Source organism: Chrysemys picta, chromosome 16, assembly GCF_011386835.1.
Source record: "Chrysemys picta bellii isolate R12L10 chromosome 16, ASM1138683v2, whole genome shotgun sequence".
NCBI lineage: Eukaryota > Metazoa > Chordata > Testudines > Emydidae > Chrysemys > Chrysemys picta.
In genome coordinates, this window is record NC_088806.1 from 30,747,679 (window position 1) to 30,766,175 (window position 18,497).

An 18,497-nucleotide genomic window follows, 5' to 3' on the forward strand; every position below is an offset into this window, starting at 1 on the left:
CTTGCGCTCCGAGCGGGTCAGGCCTTAGCGCCCGAGCAGGGTTGGGCTGGGTCAGTACCGGAAGGAGCCCCTTCCACTGCTTGGGTGCTGGGGAGGCAGTAGGTGGCCCCCCGTTTCTGTGAGCCAGCATTGGGCCCTGGTGCCGTGAGAGCCAATGCTGGAGGTGCCGCCCTTTGGATGATGGAACCCCAAACTCCTGACCAATTGTGGTCGTTTACCCCCGGCACATTCTGTAAGCCTGAGGTGCTGGCCTTGGCCACCCAGCCAAATGCCCCAGGTGACTTCCCTCCATGTCCCGTGGCACCCTGCATGTGCACCTGGTGATGCGGTCCTTCCCAAGCTGCTGTGGGCGCTGTCAGGCAGCGGGTCACTCCCCGCTCAGAGGGGCTGGCGTTTGCTCCCTCTGTGACACCCGGGGCTGGCGAGCGCGTGTAGCACTTGGGAAGCCTTGGCAAAGGCCGACCTTCTCAAAAGTGGCCCTGTGGCTTCTGGCACCTCTATTTTTGCATGTGCAACTTGAGACCCAGGGCTGTGCCTGGTGTGGGGGTGCTCGGCGGTTCTGAAAACAGGCCCTACGGTGTCTCATAGCAGGCACCCAGCAATGAAGGCCCCCAAAATCAGAGTCTTGGCCTCCGGAGCTCTCAGCCTGTGGAACAGCCTTGGTGTGTAGGGAAATGACCGAGGTTATTTAGGTGACCCTGCTGGTAGGAGCAGGGAAGGTTTCTCTATAAAAACCAATAATGTGATTTGCTGAAAAGCCAGCCACGCTCTCTCTCAGCCCACTGCCATCCCCAGGGCTGCTCGTCCCCTGGCCGCCCGGCAGCAGCCTGCCTCCCGCTCAGGGCCTCTGGGAAGCATTGCTCGCAAGTCTCTAGCCCTGCCGATGATGGGGAATGTGAGCACACGGGAAAACCAGCTATGAAGTCAGGGACAAAAACCTCTCTGTACATTCACCAGGAGCCCTGGTGAGCTTCTGTCTATAAAAGGACTTACTCCATCAGACCCCAGGACCCTGCTTTGTCCCGGCCCTGAAAATCATTCGCTCCCAGGCATGTGGAGAATGCTTCCCACAGACGCTTTAGTCACTGTCTTTCTGAGTCTTTCCCCAAATATGGTGCCTGGGCACAGAGTCATTGCTGTGATGAGGGGCCTGGCTTCTCAAACAGAGGGGCGGGGTGGGGCTGCTGGGGTGGGGCCCGGAGGGGGTGCTGGTGACATCATTGTCCTCCGAACTGGCCTTTTAGCACAAGGGCCAGCCTCCAGCATCTGCAGATTCCAGACTCCCAGGCAGAGCGTCCTCCGTGAGCATCTTCTTGTAAGTGCATCCTCGAACCTCCAGCTGTGAGCCTGGAGTGGGGCAGCCGGAGGGGGGGGGAGCAGGGCGAAGGAGACCGCAGGCAGAGCAGATGCTTGCTTTCCAGGCTAAACAGAGAGCCAGAAGGGTGGGAGTCTGGGGACAGTAGCCCCGCTCTGAGCTCTCTCCTTGCCAGGGGCTCGAACAGGTGACAAAATGCATGGCAGGGTTCTCAAGCTCTCGTTTGGAAAGCCTGGCAGAAGGGCCTTTGATTTCTCCGTGGGTTCCTGGGGTTTGCCGATGGGAGGCTGCTCCCTGTGAATTCTTTCCCCCTCTCCCCCATCTGCTAAAACTGGCAGATTGTTCCAGGGTCTGTTCCCTCTCTGTGCTGAGCAGGGTCCCAGCCCGAGACTGAAAGGTGGCCGAACTGTGAGGAGGGAGGGGGGATGCCTGAGGGTACGTGGCCTCTGTGCAGGACCGTCCGATGCCCACCCACCCAGCTGCTCTGCTCGATGCTTTCCAAGAGCCATGGAGCAGGCTGTGCAGGAGCGCACCGCTCTCTCTAGGAGCTCAGGCTTGCAAGAGGAAGGAAGAAGGTTTCCCGCCCCCCCCCCCTTCCTGTTTAAAAGCTAAACTTATTTCTGCATCTCCCACTGCATTCCACAGGCAGGCTGGGGATGGGGCTGCATGTGGGGAAGTTGCCATCCTAGCTGGGCGGGCCGGTCCCACGGTGTGCTAGCGGTGTGTCTGTGTTAGCCAGCGGGGAGCGGGGCAGTAGGCAGTTCCTGGGGAGTTTGCAGAAGTAATGAACTCGGACAAAGGAAACAGGTGACATGGATTTTCTGAAGCTGACTGGAAATGGTGCATGGGGCGGTGGTCAGAGATGCTCAGGGCTTATGGGGCTTGCAGGAGCTCGGCTGCATGCTGTGTCCTGTTCCCATGGCCTGGGCATAACCAGAGCATCACAGCGTCTTGCCCAGGCGCTGTGGGGTGGGGAGCTCAGCCCTGAGGTACAGACCCCAGCACCACATACGGTCTCTGAGGGGCTTTTAAAGAACAGAACATGATGCGCAAATGGCACGGGCCATGTGTAAGAGCGACCTCAGGACACGGGCCGGAGTTAGTGCTGTGTCTGCTGACCCATGCGTTAGCAAAGGGGACCCTCAGCCCCACATGGCAATGGGGTTAGCCCCTTGCCCCATTGCAGGAGTGCATGTCTGGGGGAGTATGATGGCGCCCTCTTGTGGTGAAGCCTGGTCTGTGATGAGACTGGCATCGGCTGGGACTCTCCCTGCTGGGGGCCAACAGGAAACGCCTGCCCCCGGGGCAAATACCTGGGACCCAACGAGCAGCTGGCGCCTGTAGACCTGCAGCCAGTAAATGCTTTGGAATCCTATCTGCTTAGGTAATTGGAAAGGGCTTAAAGTCCAGGGCTGGCTGTTCCACACCCACCTGGCAGCATCTCACACGGGCCAGGCCTCTGGTTCTCTGGGGCCTGTTTTACCACGAGGCCAGGATGGATCCTAGTGGTCTCTCCTGGCCTGAGGTCTGTGAATCTGTCACTCCCAGCATGACGAGATGCTGCTCACCCTGTGGGATGCATGGGGAACCAGGCGGAGGACTAGATGTTCAGGTAAACTCCTAGATGCAGAAGTGGCTGCCCACCGGAGCAGGGGCGAGTTTCCTAGGCTGGCGCCCAGACAGGATGGGCCGATGATTTGTTAATGCACCGGGCTTCTCCTTAGCAGGTGATAATTAGCTTCCTGAAGCATTGAGTGCTGGCCTTGATGGACAGGTTCTCCACTGCTTATCTAGAGGCACGCACCCCAGGCAGCGAGAGCGAGGGACTGCTGTCCCTTCGCCAGGCAGAGCTAGTGGGATCTCTGCACACTGACAGCTCAGGTGTGGGTATTTCTTAACTCTGAAGGGTTACCCCGTCTCCTCCTGGCGTGTTAGCAGATTTCTCCATTTCCCCTGGGAGCTGGAGCCCCAGCGATCACAGCGGGGCAGGGAGAGAACTGGAAAAGTTCCAAGTGCCAGTGCATGCACCCCTCCCTCTTTGCCCCACACAAATTGGGACCAGGCCAATCCAGAGGGGCACCCTCCAGGCCTGGGCAGCTGTGAAATGCGAATAGACTGCTCTGAGCGGCTGCAGTGTGGAGACGTAGGGGGCTGCGTGGCCGGGGCCTGAGCTGGTTTATTCACTGACCGTGTCAAGCTGCGGGTTGCTTGTGCCTTTTGCGGCAGGAATTCCCCGGGGAAGACAGAACCTGGCCATAATCGCGTTGCGTGAGAGCAGCAGAGGGAAGAGCAAGAAGCTGTGGGTGGGTTTTCGCGAGTGCTCAGCGCTGGCCGAACTCAGCTGCATTGCCGCCAACGGGAGTTTGACCCGTGACGTGCACGGGAGCCGAGAGAAGCCTGAGCACTTCGGAAAGTCCCGCTCTCCTGCTGCTGTACCCCTGACAGTGCCAGAGTCGGCGGGTAACCGGGGCCTGCCTGCGCTCAGCGGGGCCAGGGCAGCGGCGCTGACGCCAGGGGGGGTGCGTGGGTGGGCCCATTACTACTAGCCTCTGACTGGCCACTGATGGCAGCATCTCAGAAAAATTCCTCCTTCTCAGCTGTACCAACCTCTCCTGCTCCCCAGCCAAACCAGCCTCCAGCGCTGCGTGCTGCAGGGCCCTGTGCTGAGGCAGCCTGCGGCCTGTGACAGGCCCCAGATCCAGCCAAGTGGCGGCGGAGCAGCGTTCACAGCCGCCAGCTCTCGCCATAGCTGGTGTTTTCCCTGAGGCCCCAGCTCCTTGAGTCCTGGAGCCAGGAGAACCCAAGTCGCGCAGCATCATGGTTGCAAAGAAGGGCTTGAGCCTGTGACCTGGGAGTATCCGAATGGCTCAGAAACCAGAGAGGCAGGCCCGGCGTTTACCATTTCAACCCTCTCCTGAGGTGTAGGCCAGTCTTGTGATTCTGAGCCCTGTCTCCGGGGTTTGGAGCGTTTGGGGCTGGCCAGGGGGAGCACACACAAGCTGTGGCTAGGAACCATGCCCTAGCCATGCCCGTCAGGCTGGGACCAGCCAACTCCTAGGGGATCCGTGGCGCTGACACAGTGGGGTAGCTGGGAGGCCACAGGATGCGGCTTTTGCCTAACACCAGGCTCTAACCAGCACTCTTCCAAAGGAGCCAGCTATTGCCCCTGCGTGTGAGATCAGGGACGCTGTCTGAGCCCATTAGCCTTCTGGGCCCGTGGAAGCCCCAGTGCTTGGCCTGCTTAGACCTGGGCTGGGCAGTGCACTGTCTGGAGCAATGCTGCCTTGGCGAACGGGAGTGGACGGGGCAGGACCCACTAGGGCTTCTCATCTCTGTGTGGGAGCCAGGCACTGAGCATCCTCTGGGTGGCCGGTTCACTTCAGCCACCTCCCCGGCCGGCAGAGCTGTAGCCCTTCCCTCACACGCCCACGGGCTGCTATCTGCCATCCTGTCCTGGGGGATGCCCTTACATGGTAATCGGCACGGATCCCACTGGCGGGTTCGTGTGGCCCGACGTGAGGCATCTTGGGTTTGCAAAGCTCATGCCAGGAACTGCCCAGCCCCAGGGATCTCAGCAGGAGCTGGGGCTGCTCCCCTCCTGGGAATGGGGGCCTGGCCTGCAGAACTGCTCTGCCTTCACGGCTTCTGTTTGAGTCTTTCCAATAAAACGCAGTCAGAGCAGGGGGACCCCGCCCTTCCCGATCGCCTGCTGGGAGCAGGACACGCCTGAGCGCTGCATGTCTCTGGGTAGCTGTGCAGTCACAGAGCGCTGCCCCAGCCCCAGGGCAAAGCCGCCCCCGCTAGCTCTGGGCTGACTCTGCTAGGCCAGGGGGCTCCTAACTCAGAGTGGTGTCGCCCCGTCTGCGGCCTGGGAGCGAGTGCCTGCTGACCTGCGCAGGAGCAGTGGCTTGTGTCGCAGCCTGTCTGGGGCACAGGGACAAACATGCAGGGCTGAAGGGCAGCTCTGGAATCCAGCCAATGGCCCTCAGGACGAGGCAGCTGCATTTTCACCTGACCTCCCAGCCCCCCAGGGCTGGTAGTTAAGGGTTGTTCTTGTGGGGCCTGGGACAGCTCCAGGAAGAGCTGCTCCAGCTGGCACAGTGGTGGGAGGCACACGGACAGGTGCAATGCCGGGGGCTGCTGCAGAGCCAGGAGGGGAGGATGGAGATCCCAGCGGCTAGCGAAGCAGCCACAGCATGAGGAGACGCCTGGGTGAGAAGGGCGGGGGCCCACGGGGACGTCCTGCTGGGGTTTGGGGGCAGGCTGTGGGGTATAGGACCAGGTGCACGTTGGCAGTGAAGACCCCGGGCTGCACCAAGCAAAGTGTGCCTGGCTAGTGTTACCTGCTTGTCCCCGACCGATCGGGGGTGGTGTGGAGGCAGAGGCATGGGGAATTCATCCCCAAGCAGTGAACTGTAACTGGGTTCAAACAAGGGTGCCAACCCCCCCACCGCCTCCCCCAGGCGGAGCTCGGCATTCGTGTGCAGTGTGAGTTCTCCCAGCCTGTGTCCCTGGGAGTCAGTGTTTGGTTTACAAACAGAGGCAAGGTGATTAAGATAAGAAAAGGCTGGTAATTTAGTTAAGGAGCTGGAAGTCCGTTAGATGAACCTGTAAAACAGAAATCCCTCTGGGAGTGGGGTGCTGAAGAGTGAACACGGAACGCAGAAGAAATACAGCCAAGCCCTCGGAGCTAAGGTTGTATTCAGGAAAGAGGAAGGTGTGAGGGGCATAAGTGAAAAGAAAGGGCCAAAACCCAGGGAAGGGCTAGCAGTGACATAGACAAGTTCCCACTCTACCTGTGGTACTTACGTGGCCCCATCACTGTAGTATCTGAGCGCCGCACCTCAGAGCCCCTCGGTGTGGTCAAGCAATGCTGTTATCCCCATTGTACAGATGGGGCACTGAGGCACAAACAGCCTAAAGGCCAGGTTTTCAATGGTATTTAGGTACCTCACAGGATTTTCAAAAGAGCCTAGAAGGTTCAGTGCTTTGTAAACCCCACTACATGCCCAGCTGCATCTTTGGGTGCCCCCAAACCTTTGAAACTCTGTCCCTAAGGCACTGCCCTGAGGTCATACAGGCAGTCCATGGGTTGTGCAGCAATGCCGGCTCTGCCATTTTAGATTTTAACTGAAAACCATTTTGTTTTGTCATTTTTTGTTCTGAGTTTGAGAAAAGGAAGGAATGAGAAAGTGCCGTCTGAGTATCAAATGTGTTTGTCTCAAATTCTTAGGATTTCAGCTGTATTGAGACCAGTTCCAGAACAAAGAACAGAAACTGCATCCATGGAGTCCATAACGTCAACCATTATTGTCATGATTTGTGTTATTCACTGGGCACCATCTGTGCACTCCGCACTGTTCAGAACATGCCAGAAAATGTAGTCCCTGAGCTTATGCATATCAGATGTGTAACTCTGGCTAAGACGGCTCAGATATTTATGTCTGACGTGTTTAGTTATTGACCACACGTTATCCCAGGTTCACGGTGATGTTTCTATCTAGAGTCCCTGATGGCAGTAGACGTTTTTAAGAACTAGAAGCTTTGTCCCTCCCACTTTCTTTCAAAAGGAAGAGTTGCCCAGAGCTCCTGTGCCTGTTTATTTTCCTTTCCTGCCTGCCGTGGCCCTGAGATACCTCAGAAGTCTCCATTTCCCCCCCAAATTTAAAACATTGAATTTTCTTGGTGTTTGATTTAAAATATTCTCCTGTGAAAACGGCAACTCAGTCACTGTAGTGTTGTGTTTAAGAGCCTTCTGGGAAGTAACTAGCCTTTAAACAGAAGTGTAAGCAGTGTTCCCAACTCTCATGGTTTTGTCGTGAGTCTCATGGTAATTATTGTGTTCCTTAAAGCCCCAGCTCCTGGAGTCAAGTGTTATGTGATGATTTCATAGACTCATAGACTTTAAGGTCAGAAGGGACCAGTATGATCATCTAGTCTGACCTACCGCATGATGCAGACCACAAAAGCTGACCCACCCCCTTTCCCTTGACTCAGCTGTTGAAGTCCCCAAATCCTGTGATTTAAGGACTTCAAGTCGCAGAGAATCCTCCAGCTAGCGACCCCTGCCCCATGTTGCGAAGGAAGGCAAAAAACCTCCAGGGCCTCTGCCAATCTACCCTGGAGGAAAATTCCTTCCCGACCCCAAATATGGCGATCAGTAGAACCCCGAGCATGCAGGCAAGATTCTCCAGCCAGACCCTCATTGACCATTGATACTATTTACCCGCGATGGCACACTGTTGATTGATTGACTAAAATCACGTTATCCCATCAAACCATTCCCTCCATAAACTTATCAAGCTTAATCTTAAAGCCAGAGAGGTCTTTTGCCCCCACTGTTTCCCTCAGAAGGCTGTTCCAAAATTTCACCCCTCTGATGGTTAGAAACCTTCGTCTAATTTCAAGCCTAAACTTCCCCACCGCCACTCATTAGTGCCATTATCCCTGTATCTTACATAATTTTACTTCCCAAACATTGAACATTATTATCCTGTCCTTAGTCCTTGTGTTCCCAGTGATAGTCAAAAACAGGACAAGATTCCTTAAATTTAACTGAGCAGCAGCTCAGTCTGCACAAAGGAGTTTTAACCAGCTTTCTCCAGGAACAGGACTGCAAAGCAGCAGTGACTTAAAAACAATATATAAAGAAATACTAATTTCGATCTCGAACTATAGAGTGATTGACAATTGATACTGCACTGAAAATGAATTGAAAAAGGACCATTTCAAGTACTGTAGTAATCATCCCAGCAAGAATCACCCTGATGTAGTCAAATTGAAATTTTTTTTAACAACTTAATGATATTCTTCCAGGAAAGATGAGCCTGCAGTGATCCATTTACCCGAGTGTGGATAAAAAGAAAACTTCAGCTTTCCAGGCAGTCAAATCCAGCACCTTTGAATAGCACTAAAATTCACATTAAAGTCTGCCACAATATGACAGCCTTCCTTCTTTCAGAAAAATGAAGTTTCTAACCCTTGTGGCTGTGGAGAAAGCTTCAAAATGTGACACACACTCCCCCAATGCACCTTAAAGGCTCAAAAAGCAGAATGTAAATAAAAAAACCCCCACCAAATCTATTATTTTTTACATAATCTCGTGATTTTAAAGCCAATCTCATGATTTTTGGTGAGCCTGGTTCTTGATTTTTGAAAATTTGGGGTTGGCAATACTATGAAAGTGACTTGAATGTGTCAGTTTCACTCCTTTTTAAAGTCAATTTCTAGTCTGTTATTTGTAGTGGGGTAACACCCCGAGAGCCCCAGGCAGGTGCAGTATAAACGCACGGGGCCTGGCCCTAATAGAACGTTTCCAAAAGTTAAATGATCTAGTTCAAGCTTGATGAACTTCAAAAAAGTGATAGAAAGTCCTCTAGGTTTTTCTACATTTGTTTCCATTGTTGTATTCAAGAGTTAGTAACAAAGTAAGAACATACATTAATTTTTAAAATCTAACCAGTGTCCCTTAAGTGAATTGACACAAGATGTCAGAACAAGTATTAGAGCTGAGTGGGTCTAATATTTATTTAATTTTCTTTCTTTATATAGGAATTAGAAATTATTATCTGACAGGAGCACTGTATCTAAGTTATTAGCTGCAAAAAAAAAGAAAGTTTTCAGGTGCCCAAGTAGCCTTTAGAATCACTGTTAAAGTCCCTCCGCCCCCAAATCTAAAATGTCACCCCTGGGTTCAAAAAAGAATGAGATGAGTTCCTGGAGGACAGGTCCTGCAGGGCAGGCACTTCAGGGTGAATGCAGGGTGGGCTTCCTTTCCAACTCGTCGTCTTCCCCGTCCCGGGACAGGAGCCAGTCTGCTTTCGCCACTGGAGGCATGCAGCGGTGGAGGGAGCCTGTCACGAGCCAATAGAGAGGAGAGCGTGAAATTCTCCTCCAAGGGAGGAGGATGCTAAGGTAGAACGCCCCATTTCTGGATAAATCTAGTCCAGAAATGTGTAAGTGGCTGCACCGTGCAGCTCCTAGGCTGTTCTCGCTGTGTTTGGCTCGACAGGGGATTGAGCCCAGTAGCAAACAGAGCTGGGTCCACGTCTGGCTGGGCAACGTTGCTGTGCATGTTAAACAGCTACTGCACTCTGTGTGGGGGGAGGAGGGGTGCTGCAGCCAAGGGGGGGGTGCAGTGGTCCCTCTCTAGCGTTTGTCAGTTTGTCTGCACGGGGCCTTGGGCCCCTGGGTGTGGGAGGTTTGGTAGGAAGGTGGGATGGATTGTTTTCACACCGCCCAGCTCAGCCGTGTGGAATGGAGTCAGAGAACCTGGCTTGGTTCTGGGCCGGCAGTTACGTACAGCAGCATCACGGACTGGGAGCGGAAGTCAGGGCCCTCCTCACTGGAGCAGGCCCATGAGTTCAGCGCCTGGGGGACCTCTCCTCTGCAAAGAGTTTGGTTTTATTTGAGCACAGGGCCGTGACACACCCCAGCCCAGCCCAGCGCCTTGCTGTGTAACATTACACCACGTGGAGCTCTGCTGCTGATCACCCACGAGACCACTGGCCAAAGCAGGGGGGACGTCCATGTCAGGAGTCTGGCATCGCAACAGAGAGTGGAGCCCCTTGGTGCTGTGCGTAGCAGATCTCTTCTTGGCCTGGACCCCCCTCAGCCTCGCTAACTCGCTCCAGAGGCTGCATTCAGCACTGATGAGTGCAAATGCCACGTCTTCTCTGGCTCCCTTCCCACTCCAAAGCGCAGTGCCCAGCCGCAGCTTGTGCTAGTCGAGCGCCCCAGGAGGGTGCCGGTGGGGATCGCCCATGCGCACAGGTTCCCAAACTGAGCTCCATGGAGCCCACGCTGGCTCTGCGGAGAGCGGTCTGGTGATAGTCTGCCTCCTCCTGTGGCTAAAACCACCTCCCGGGGCTTCCCAGGGCTGCTTCCCTGCAGCAGCATTTCCCACAGCCACGTTAGACACTTGCAGCTGGTGGAGGGGAACGTTCCTGCAATGGGGCATGGGACAGCAGGTGCCCATGAGAGCCGGAGCCCCCCATGATTGCATGGTGTGCAAAGGGCAGACTCTGGCGGTGTCCCTGAGAAGCAGCTCGGGAGGTGCTGGGGAGGGCAAAGAAAACTCGGGGTCCATTGTATCTCCCAGATCCAGCTGCAGGGCCTGAAATGGGAATTGGCTAGTAAGTGTGGGCAGCAAGTGGCCTCATGACGTGTGACCCACCCCCTTGTCTCTGCTGCCGGTGAGGGTGCTCAGTGGGCAGAAGAGCGCCAAAAGGGCAGCCCAGCTCCTGTTTACCATAGCCAGGGTTCACACAACTTGTTCCCCATCCTCCAGGGCTCATTCCATCAGTGAACATGGCAAACAAGGGCCCCTCCTACGGGATGAGCAGGGATGTGCAGTCCAAGATCGAGAAGAAGTATGACGATGAACTGGAAGAGCGCCTGGTGGAGTGGATTGTGGCCCAGTGCGGGGCTGGCGTGGGACGCCCTGAACGTGGCAGACTGGGGTTCCAGGTCTGGCTGAAGAATGGCGTAGTAAGTGCGGCTTTTCTCTAGGGCCAGGTAGGGGCCAGGCCATCTCCTGGATCCCTTTGCACTGGGCCATTCAGTGTTGAGTCTGCCCTTTCCTTCGCTTGCAGGTGCTGAGCGAGCTGGTGAACAGCCTGTACCCAGAAGGCTCAAAGCCTGTGAAAATCCCCAAACCTCCTCCCACCATGGTCTTCAAACAGATGGAGCAGGTGGCCCAGTTCCTGAAGGCAGCTGAGGACTATGGTGTGGTGAAAACAGACATCTTCCAGACAGTCGACCTGTTTGAAGGTGCGGGTAGGGGGCTGGGCGCATCAGTTGGTCCTGCCCGTGTGACAGGCAGAACCAGGCAGGCATTACTATTTAATCATCTGTATTATTGTAGCCCCCAGTCACCGAGCAGGGCCCCATGGCGCTAGGCGCTGTACACATGCACAGAACAAATTGCTGGTCCCTGTGCCTGGCGTTCACAAGCCGAGTATAAACCAAGCGACATGAGATGGAGACAGACAGGGATGGGGGCGTCCAAAGAAAGAGTAAGTTGAAGTGTGGTGAACTGGGCTTCCTCCCTGAGCCCATTCTTGGGGGGTAAACCCCCCTCCCCCCAGGAACTGGGAGTGTAAATGGGGCAGGCCCTGCTGCCCCTGGTGTGTACTTACTGCACAGGACTGACAAGCCCTTGCTGAGTGGTGGCTCCCATTCGAAGGTGCCAGCAGATAACACGTTTGCCGCTTCGCAGCCGTGCTCTACAGCCTAGTCCCAAAGAACAAACACACATGCTGCAGAAGCTGATGTAAGGACATGTCAGGGGGTGCCGCCGTGGGGCGGCGGTGAGAGCAGGTTCCTGGGGGCCAGGCGCACCCCGGCACTGCGCTGCGCCTCTCTGTGCCCCTCACTGAGCTTCGTGGATGGAGGAAAGCGCGCCATGCAGGTGCTGAGTTACACGTCACATGCACACAGAGGTTTCTGGCAGTCACGTATGACGCACCCTTCCTTCCGCAGGCAAGGATATAGCGGCTGTGCAGAGAACAGTCATGGCCTTGGGCAGCCTGGCGGTCACGAAGAACGATGGACATTACCGCGGGGACCCCGCCTGGTTTATGAAGTAAGCAGCAAAGCATCCCTCCCCCCAGCCCGGCCTCAGTGCCTCCTGCCGCCGGGGGCAGGCCCTCGGGAGCAGAGGTGTAGGGGGTGGGGTCAACGCTAGCCCCTCCAAATGGGTGCCATGCCTCCTGGCTGGTAGCACAGGGTCTCTTGCCTTTCCCCTGCGTTCCAGCCAGGGGCTGCGTGCAGAGCTGGTCAAACCGTCAGTTATCCGGAGCAGGAAACTTCAGTGGCTCTCTCCTTGATTAAACTTCCCACAGCCAAAAAATCTGTTTTGTCACAAAAAAGCACCACGAAGCCGGGAAGTTGTCAGGTTTTGAACATCCATTTTCCGTACAAAGTGTCAGGCCTTTCCCCCGCTCCCGCAAATGGAATGGAAGCAGGGACCTTTCCGTGAACACGCGGATGAAAAGCCGGTTGTTTTGGCCAGCTCTAGTTTCAGGGAAGGTCTCTGCACAAGCACAGAGGTGTGCAGAGCCCCGCTGGGCTGTGGGGTGGGGGGAGGAAGGGCGCAACACCCCTCTCCCATCCCTGCTCTATCCCCTCCCGTCCATCAGCTGCGTCCCTTCGGGATGGGATGCTCAGGAGAGCAGGGGCCTGGAATGATTGTCTCTCCCTCTGCAGGAAAGCCCAGGAGTACAAACGGGATTTCTCCGACAGCCAGCTGAAGGAAGGGAAGAATGTGATTGGCTTACAGATGGGCAGCAACAAGGGGGCCTCGCAGGCTGGCATGACAGGCTACGGGCGGCCCCGGCAGATCATCAGTTAGACAGTGGCGGAGAAGAGAAAACAAACCCCACCACAGGAACTGGGTCTTTAGCTCCCTCCTGACCAGAGCCCAACTGCAGCCAATGTGAATAGAGCCAGCAGAGCGCCAAAGGCCGCCAGTTGGACCGAACACAAATCCATTGGTATTAATATAGTAACTTTTAAACAACCCCTAACCCCAGCCCACGAGGCGATGCAGGGAGTGAGGTGGGGAGACTCCCCCCAAAGTATTTCTCTGTAGGAGCAGCTTTATTTCAGCCACAAATGTTGACCGCTTGCTCCATTTCCCAGTGTCGCCTTTCCTCTCAGACCTTTGCATGTTCTCTGCTTCACTCCCCATGACTTAATCGTATTGTGAGCTAGGTTTTCTACTGTTTTATAGAAAAAGTTGTTACAAACATCCTACAATGTTACACCCGCCCCCAAGAAGGCTAAATGGGAAAGCACGTACCTGTAGCATACTTGGAATTACCCAGCCTTTCAATAAATCTCGCACAAGCAAAACCAAGTGCTTTTGTAAAGATCCTTGCAAACAGGAAGGACGTCAACTTAGCCTCTGTTTTGTACTTTTTTTTTTGGTCAAAATTAAAAGAATTCTGACTCTATTGCAGTTTGCTGAGGGTTTTTTTATTTTAAATTCTGACTAGCTCCTCCTGGATTTTCAGTCTCAAGCACTCACAAAAACTCAAGACGAAAAGCAGCAAATGGTTTGAGTGAAAGCTACAGAAAAGAGGGTAATGGCAAGTTGAATGTTTTTCTAACAGAGCTGCTTTATTTCAAACAGGAATTAACGCAGGGAAGTCCTACGGCCTGTGTGATACACAGGATTACAGTGGTCCCTGCTGGCTTTAAAATCCATGATTCAATGAAAAGCCAAGTCCTCACCCCTGCTGGGCAAACAGACGAGACTGATTTTGCAGCCATGTGATTGTCCAGCAAAAGCAAGGGCATTGATATCTTTAAAAGATACTTCAGACATTTAAAACATAGTTACCCCTCATTGTTCAAGCACTCAGAAACTGGAAACATAGAGCTTTAGGGGAATTTTGATTTTTCACCCTCTGGTTTGAATGAAGCAGCCTCGGCCAATGGCCCTTTTTGGCCTGAGTTGCTGATTTTTCTTTGTTTGGGTGATGAAGAAGCTTGGCTTGCTTACTCATCCCAACCCTTTATTTCCCAGCATCCTCTGGCATGGCTGCAGAGCCCTGGGCATGCCTAACATGCTCAAAGAGCCAGCGCAGGGAACACAAGGCTGACTTTTCATCAGTCCTACAAAACCATGGCGTAGGTCAGTCAGCAGCAGTGGAAATGCACATAAAAAACCCCAACCCCCTCCCGCCATCAGATTACAGTTCTGAAGTTAGGCCAGCGTTCGGCACTGAAAACGCTTGGGGCTATGCTTGTCAGTTGTCTGAAGGACAGCAGTTCCCCAGGGCTGTAGCAAACTGCCAGCTGTGGTAACTAGCCAGTTGTTTGCCAGCTGTTTGGTGTATGGTTCTAAATGGGAAATAGCCATGCCAATGGCAATGTTCTCTGCACGGTGAGCGATGAAAGCCTCCTGACATGGCTCTGCTAGCTCCTTGGGGTGCACTGCCTGCCATCTGCTAACCGTCAGAAAGCTGAGGGAGCCACCCATGCAGGCTAGGTTTGAGCGCCAGAGGTCCTGAACACAGTCCCAGGGACGTCCCCTGGCTCTGCGGGTGCTCAGCACCCCTGAAAATCAGGCCCTGCCACCCTGAGAAGACTAAGTCGTCAAAACTATGCTCCCCACCACCCTGCCTGCTGGCGAGTGCCTGGTTATCTTTCTCTTCTGCTGGAGCACTCAGAGCAGTTTAACGACAAGCCAACTGGCACACAGAGAGATTTCGGCTACCAGTCTGGTTTTTAAAGACTTTATTTTGGAAAGCTGCACAAAAAGGCCTTTGCTGTTTCAAAAATAAAACCCCAAATCTTTAGAAAAAGAAAAGCTCCCGATGTCTGTGATGGATTGTTGCAAAAACAACGAAAACCCCCAACCCGTCAACCCCAATGTAACGTTTAAAATGCTCACATGGAAAACCCATGCAGGATTTAAAATCTGCTCCCTCAATGTCGCTGACGGGACTACTGTGCTAAGCAGCAGAGCGGGCCATGGCTGGAGACACACGGTCACCGGCACACACTCATCCAGCCATGCAATGTATTGCTGGAGTCGGGGTCCTGTCACTCTTGGAACACTCCAATGGCTTCCCCACAAGCAGCTGGAGGGGCACAGACCTTCCTCTGGGCCCTGTCCTGGGAATCTGACACAGACACGCTATAGCAACTAGACCAGGGGAAAGGCACCTGCTCTCTGCACTTGGTGGGCCGACCAGTTGTGTTTGCTGTGAGTGCCCTGCGCCAGGCCTCAATGTGCACACCAGGCCCAAGAAAAACCAGGCCCTTTACTTTCCTCTAGCCAGACAATGGCTAGTTTGTGAGAGGATGGGGTGAGCGTGGTGGCCGGAGGGAACAGCAGGGAGAAAAAGGTGCAGTTCCAATGGTTGGAAATGGGCAAACAGATTTTTTTCGTCAACGTTTGGTCTACCTGGCTAACATGAGCCAAGTACTAAGCCATCCGGAGGTGAAACGTGCGCAGTGCGCGGAGACCACAGCTACCAGCAGGCAGAGCCCAGAAAACGGGGATAGCCGGGTAAGGCAGCTGGCTGAGGAAGGGGGAATGAAGACTCCAGTCAGCCAAGCACAGGCCACTACATTTCATGTTGGCTACCACAGTCAATCAAGTGGCTACACACTATGTAAAGGGCCTTCTTGCGATGCAGGACACCTTCACCCAGGATACCTTAATGACCAGTTAGAGTCAAAGGGGCTCCTTCCAGGGAGAACCACTGCTTTAAGCAGCAGGCTTAAACACACCCCAGGTCCCCCTGCGTGTCCCAAGCAGAGACTTTTCCAGCAGAAGCTGCGATGCTTCAGGCAGGCGAGAGGGAGGACAGCATCTTTGGAACTTAAATGACAAACACTACAAGCCAAACTGTGGCTGTTGCTGGCTGAGCAGGGCCCTGGGGGTCGGTGTGAGAGCTTCCCCCGCCCCTGCCCCATGAAAACAGGAACAAAGCCAACGGGACATGATGCAAAGACAGACAGATGGCTGGCCAGTACACCCTGGGCTCACATGGCCCCTGCTGCCGTCCCGCTAACCCAGCCACGTGCAGGGCAGGGGAAGTCACATCTGGTGCACGACACTTCTCCGGGGCAGGTGACTGCATGAAGCCTCACTCTGCGCCCCCGCTAACAGTCCAAGGGCTCCCAGGAATTTCAGAGATTGCTCAGCACACTCCAGTGCAAGTCCATGGCTGCACGGGGGGAGGAGCCCATGCACCTACCTGACTCTGCCAGTGCCCTAGCTCCCAGAGGCTCTGGAAAGGGACAGCCCAGCTCTTGCCTTCCCAGACTGCTGGTCACAGGCGGGCACAGCTGATCCGCTCCCCACGCCCTGACTCGCCCCGTGGTTTCTCAAGGCCCCCAATAGCTCAGGAGCATTGGCAGAGCCTGGGTGTCGACCCTCGGTTCGCGCTCTGGGAGGTGTGAAGTGCACTGGGTACCAAACCCACCCCGAGCGAGCTGCCCAAGCCAGCTGGCACAGCGCCCGTGCTGAGCACAAGAGACAGACGAGGCAGGCAGAGGGACAGCTCTGTGGCTGGACTCCCCTCTGGGGGAGGCATCTCAGAAAATCCAGCCCCAGACTCCGTGAAGTAACTATCCCTACAAGACCGAAGACGTCAATCTGGGGGGCAGCTAGATAGGGCAGCCTGGCAGTGCCACCCTTGTGTCCAATACAGCGTGTGGCCAGGCCATGATCCAGCTGGCTGAAGGGCTGGGCCCTTAGTCCCTGCAGGTCTGTAACGAAGGGGGTGACAGTCTCCTCCACTAATGCAGGGTGGGGCAGCCCCAGGGCTCCTGGCAAGGGGCCTGGGCAAAGTCTGGGGGCGCCTGCAGTACACGTAACCACTCCTGGGCGTAACCCCAGAACATGAGCCAGTCACCAGGTCCAGAACCCGGGCTTTCCCCGCTGCAGAATCACCCTGCATGAGCCACCCCTGGCGTCCGAGTGCCGCGGCCGCGGGGTTTGGCTGCAGCTAATCCACAGTAAGGGCCTGTCCACTCGCCCAGGGCTGTCAGCCAGGAGTGCCCCACTGAAGGCAATGGAGATGCACTGGGGAGGAGTCAGGCTGGGGCCTTCCACCATCTCCGCCTTTCCCCCAGGGCTGCGCCCTGCCTGCAGAACGCACCACAGGGAGGGCCCCAGCCACAGGGTCTGGGGGCTGCCCACATGGAAACCTTCCGGCTTCCCTCTCCAACACCTGAGAGCGCCACTCCAAAGCCAGCCCCAGGAGAGCGCCCGGACTCGCTGAGTGCCACCAGGCTGCCCTAGCAGGTGAGCCCGGGCTCCTCCACCAGCAGCCAGGCCGGCCCTGGGCGGGCATGCCGGGAGCAGAAAGGAAGCACAGTTCAGCGGATGCCGGGTGCTCACAGGCGGGGAGCAGGAGCACAGGGCCTAGGGCTGAGGAAGGAGGGAAGCCGTGAGTTTCGCCCCTGGACAGACTCCGTTATAAAATGAGTTAAGGCTTGTTTTGTTTATAAATGGCAGGGAAAGGGGCCTTTGTGATGGGGAATGTCGAGAGCAAGACGTTGGTCCCTCCTCTCAGCCGTGGGCCTGTGTCATCCGAGCCACATCCACCACCAGCACCCCCCAAGTCAGCGGTGGCTCTGTGGGGGGGTTGGAACGTCTCCCCCACCCTGCAGCCAGGGAAGGACAGTACCCAATATCAGCCAGCATCCCAAGCTCCCAGCGCCCGCTAGCATGTCTGCTGCTCCCTGTCTGCTGAGAGGAGGTTGGAGGCCAGGTCCCGGCCAAGATACCCTGAGCCCGAATGGATTGCTTCGTGAAAGCCTGCGGCTCGGCCATTGCTGTGAGGTTTGGGATCCTGGGGACTCCAGCTTCCCTCTTCCCCTACGTTTTCTGGGGCTTCCGGGCTGGGCAGTGGCTGCTCCGACTCCATCTCCACGTCTTCCATGTCCTTCCCCGCATTGAGTGGGATGGACTCCATATCCAGCCCATTCTCCATGTTCTTCTGCCGCCCAGCCCTGGGGTACCACCTGCAGGCGGGGAAGCTGCTGCACGTCAGGTTGAAGACTACATTATTTCTGGACAGGTAAACCTCCAGCATGTAGTAGATCGTCCAGAAGACAGCAAAGCATCCCAGCAACACGAGCATCTGGGGAGGGGGAGGGGAAAGGGGAAGGAGAAAACCCCATTAGAAACCAAAGCCTCCTATCGAAACCCAAGAGCTAGTCTCTTCTACCCGCTCCACCCCAGTGGAAGCTGTGTGCCAGGCTGGTGGCCATGCCATGAGAGTCCAAGGATGGGCCTCAAACATGCCCACACATGCTTCAAGGCCTTGTGTTTGCTGCGGGAGGAGTGCAGATAGCTTTGTAACCTGCATGGGGCCAGCTGGCTCCCGTCTCTCAGGGGCGCCTGCATTAGCCGATGAGCAGCCATAGCTCAGAGGAGTGGCTGGGCCCCAGGACGGGACCTGGGGAAGACGCCTCGTCTCTCTGGACACCTCAAGCCAGCGAAGGAACAGCAGGCGTGAGCTCACCAGAGAGTCGCGTTCCAAACTTGCCCAGTCGGGCGGGGGCTGCAAAGTGGGGCTCGTGTGAGTGTTAATGTCGGGGGGGAGAGAAACCTCAGACATGCAGGAAAACCCTCTCCCTGCTGCGTGGCGCCTGAAAGCAGAACTGGGCAGAGCTAGCCCTTTGGGAGGACGGTGAATGGACAGGGATTGTG

At 55.5% G+C, this 18,497-nt stretch overlaps 2 protein-coding genes across 4 annotated transcripts in view; one reads left to right on the forward strand and one right to left on the reverse strand.

Annotated features, from left to right (window-relative positions):
• Positions 1-1,135: 1,135 nt before the first annotated feature.
• On the forward strand, positions 1,136-13,272 carry TAGLN (transgelin). 3 transcript variants are annotated; one of them, XM_005299751.4, is made up of 5 exons: positions 1,136-1,315; positions 10,605-10,804; positions 10,909-11,086; positions 11,798-11,900; positions 12,524-13,272. In XM_005299751.4, exons 2-5 carry the CDS (start codon positions 10,625-10,627, stop codon positions 12,666-12,668), a joined length of 606 nt encoding a protein of 201 aa, XP_005299808.1. In that variant the 5' UTR covers positions 1,136-1,315; positions 10,605-10,624; the 3' UTR covers positions 12,669-13,272. The 3 variants fall into 3 exon arrangements, with proteins under 3 accessions (XP_005299808.1, XP_065425196.1, XP_065425195.1); XM_065569124.1 differs by lacking the exon at positions 1,136-1,315 and adding an exon at positions 2,021-2,122; XM_065569123.1 differs by lacking the exon at positions 1,136-1,315 and adding an exon at positions 2,790-2,927.
• Positions 13,273-14,545: 1,273 nt separating this feature from the next.
• Positions 14,546-18,497, reverse strand: part of PCSK7 (proprotein convertase subtilisin/kexin type 7) — a 52,514-nt gene continuing 48,562 nt past the window's right edge. The window contains exon 16 of the mRNA XM_065569114.1: positions 14,546-17,925. Within this exon, the coding sequence (XP_065425186.1) occupies positions 17,506-17,925 (420 nt within the window). The 3' untranslated portion in view covers positions 14,546-17,505. The remainder of the gene's footprint in view (positions 17,926-18,497) is intronic.

Bases quoted from the DNA above. Each gene is read 5' to 3' on its own strand.
- TAGLN (XM_065569123.1), top strand. From the start codon at position 2,873: ATGCTGCTCACCCTGTGGGATGCATGGGGAACCAGGCGGAGGACTAGA. The intron at 10,805-10,908 runs GTAAGTGCGGCT...CTTCGCTTGCAG, and splicing joins TCTGGCTGAAGAATGGCGTA to GTGCTGAGCGAGCTGGTGAA. The intron at 11,087-11,797 runs GTGCGGGTAGGG...TTCCTTCCGCAG, and splicing joins GACAGTCGACCTGTTTGAAG to GCAAGGATATAGCGGCTGTG.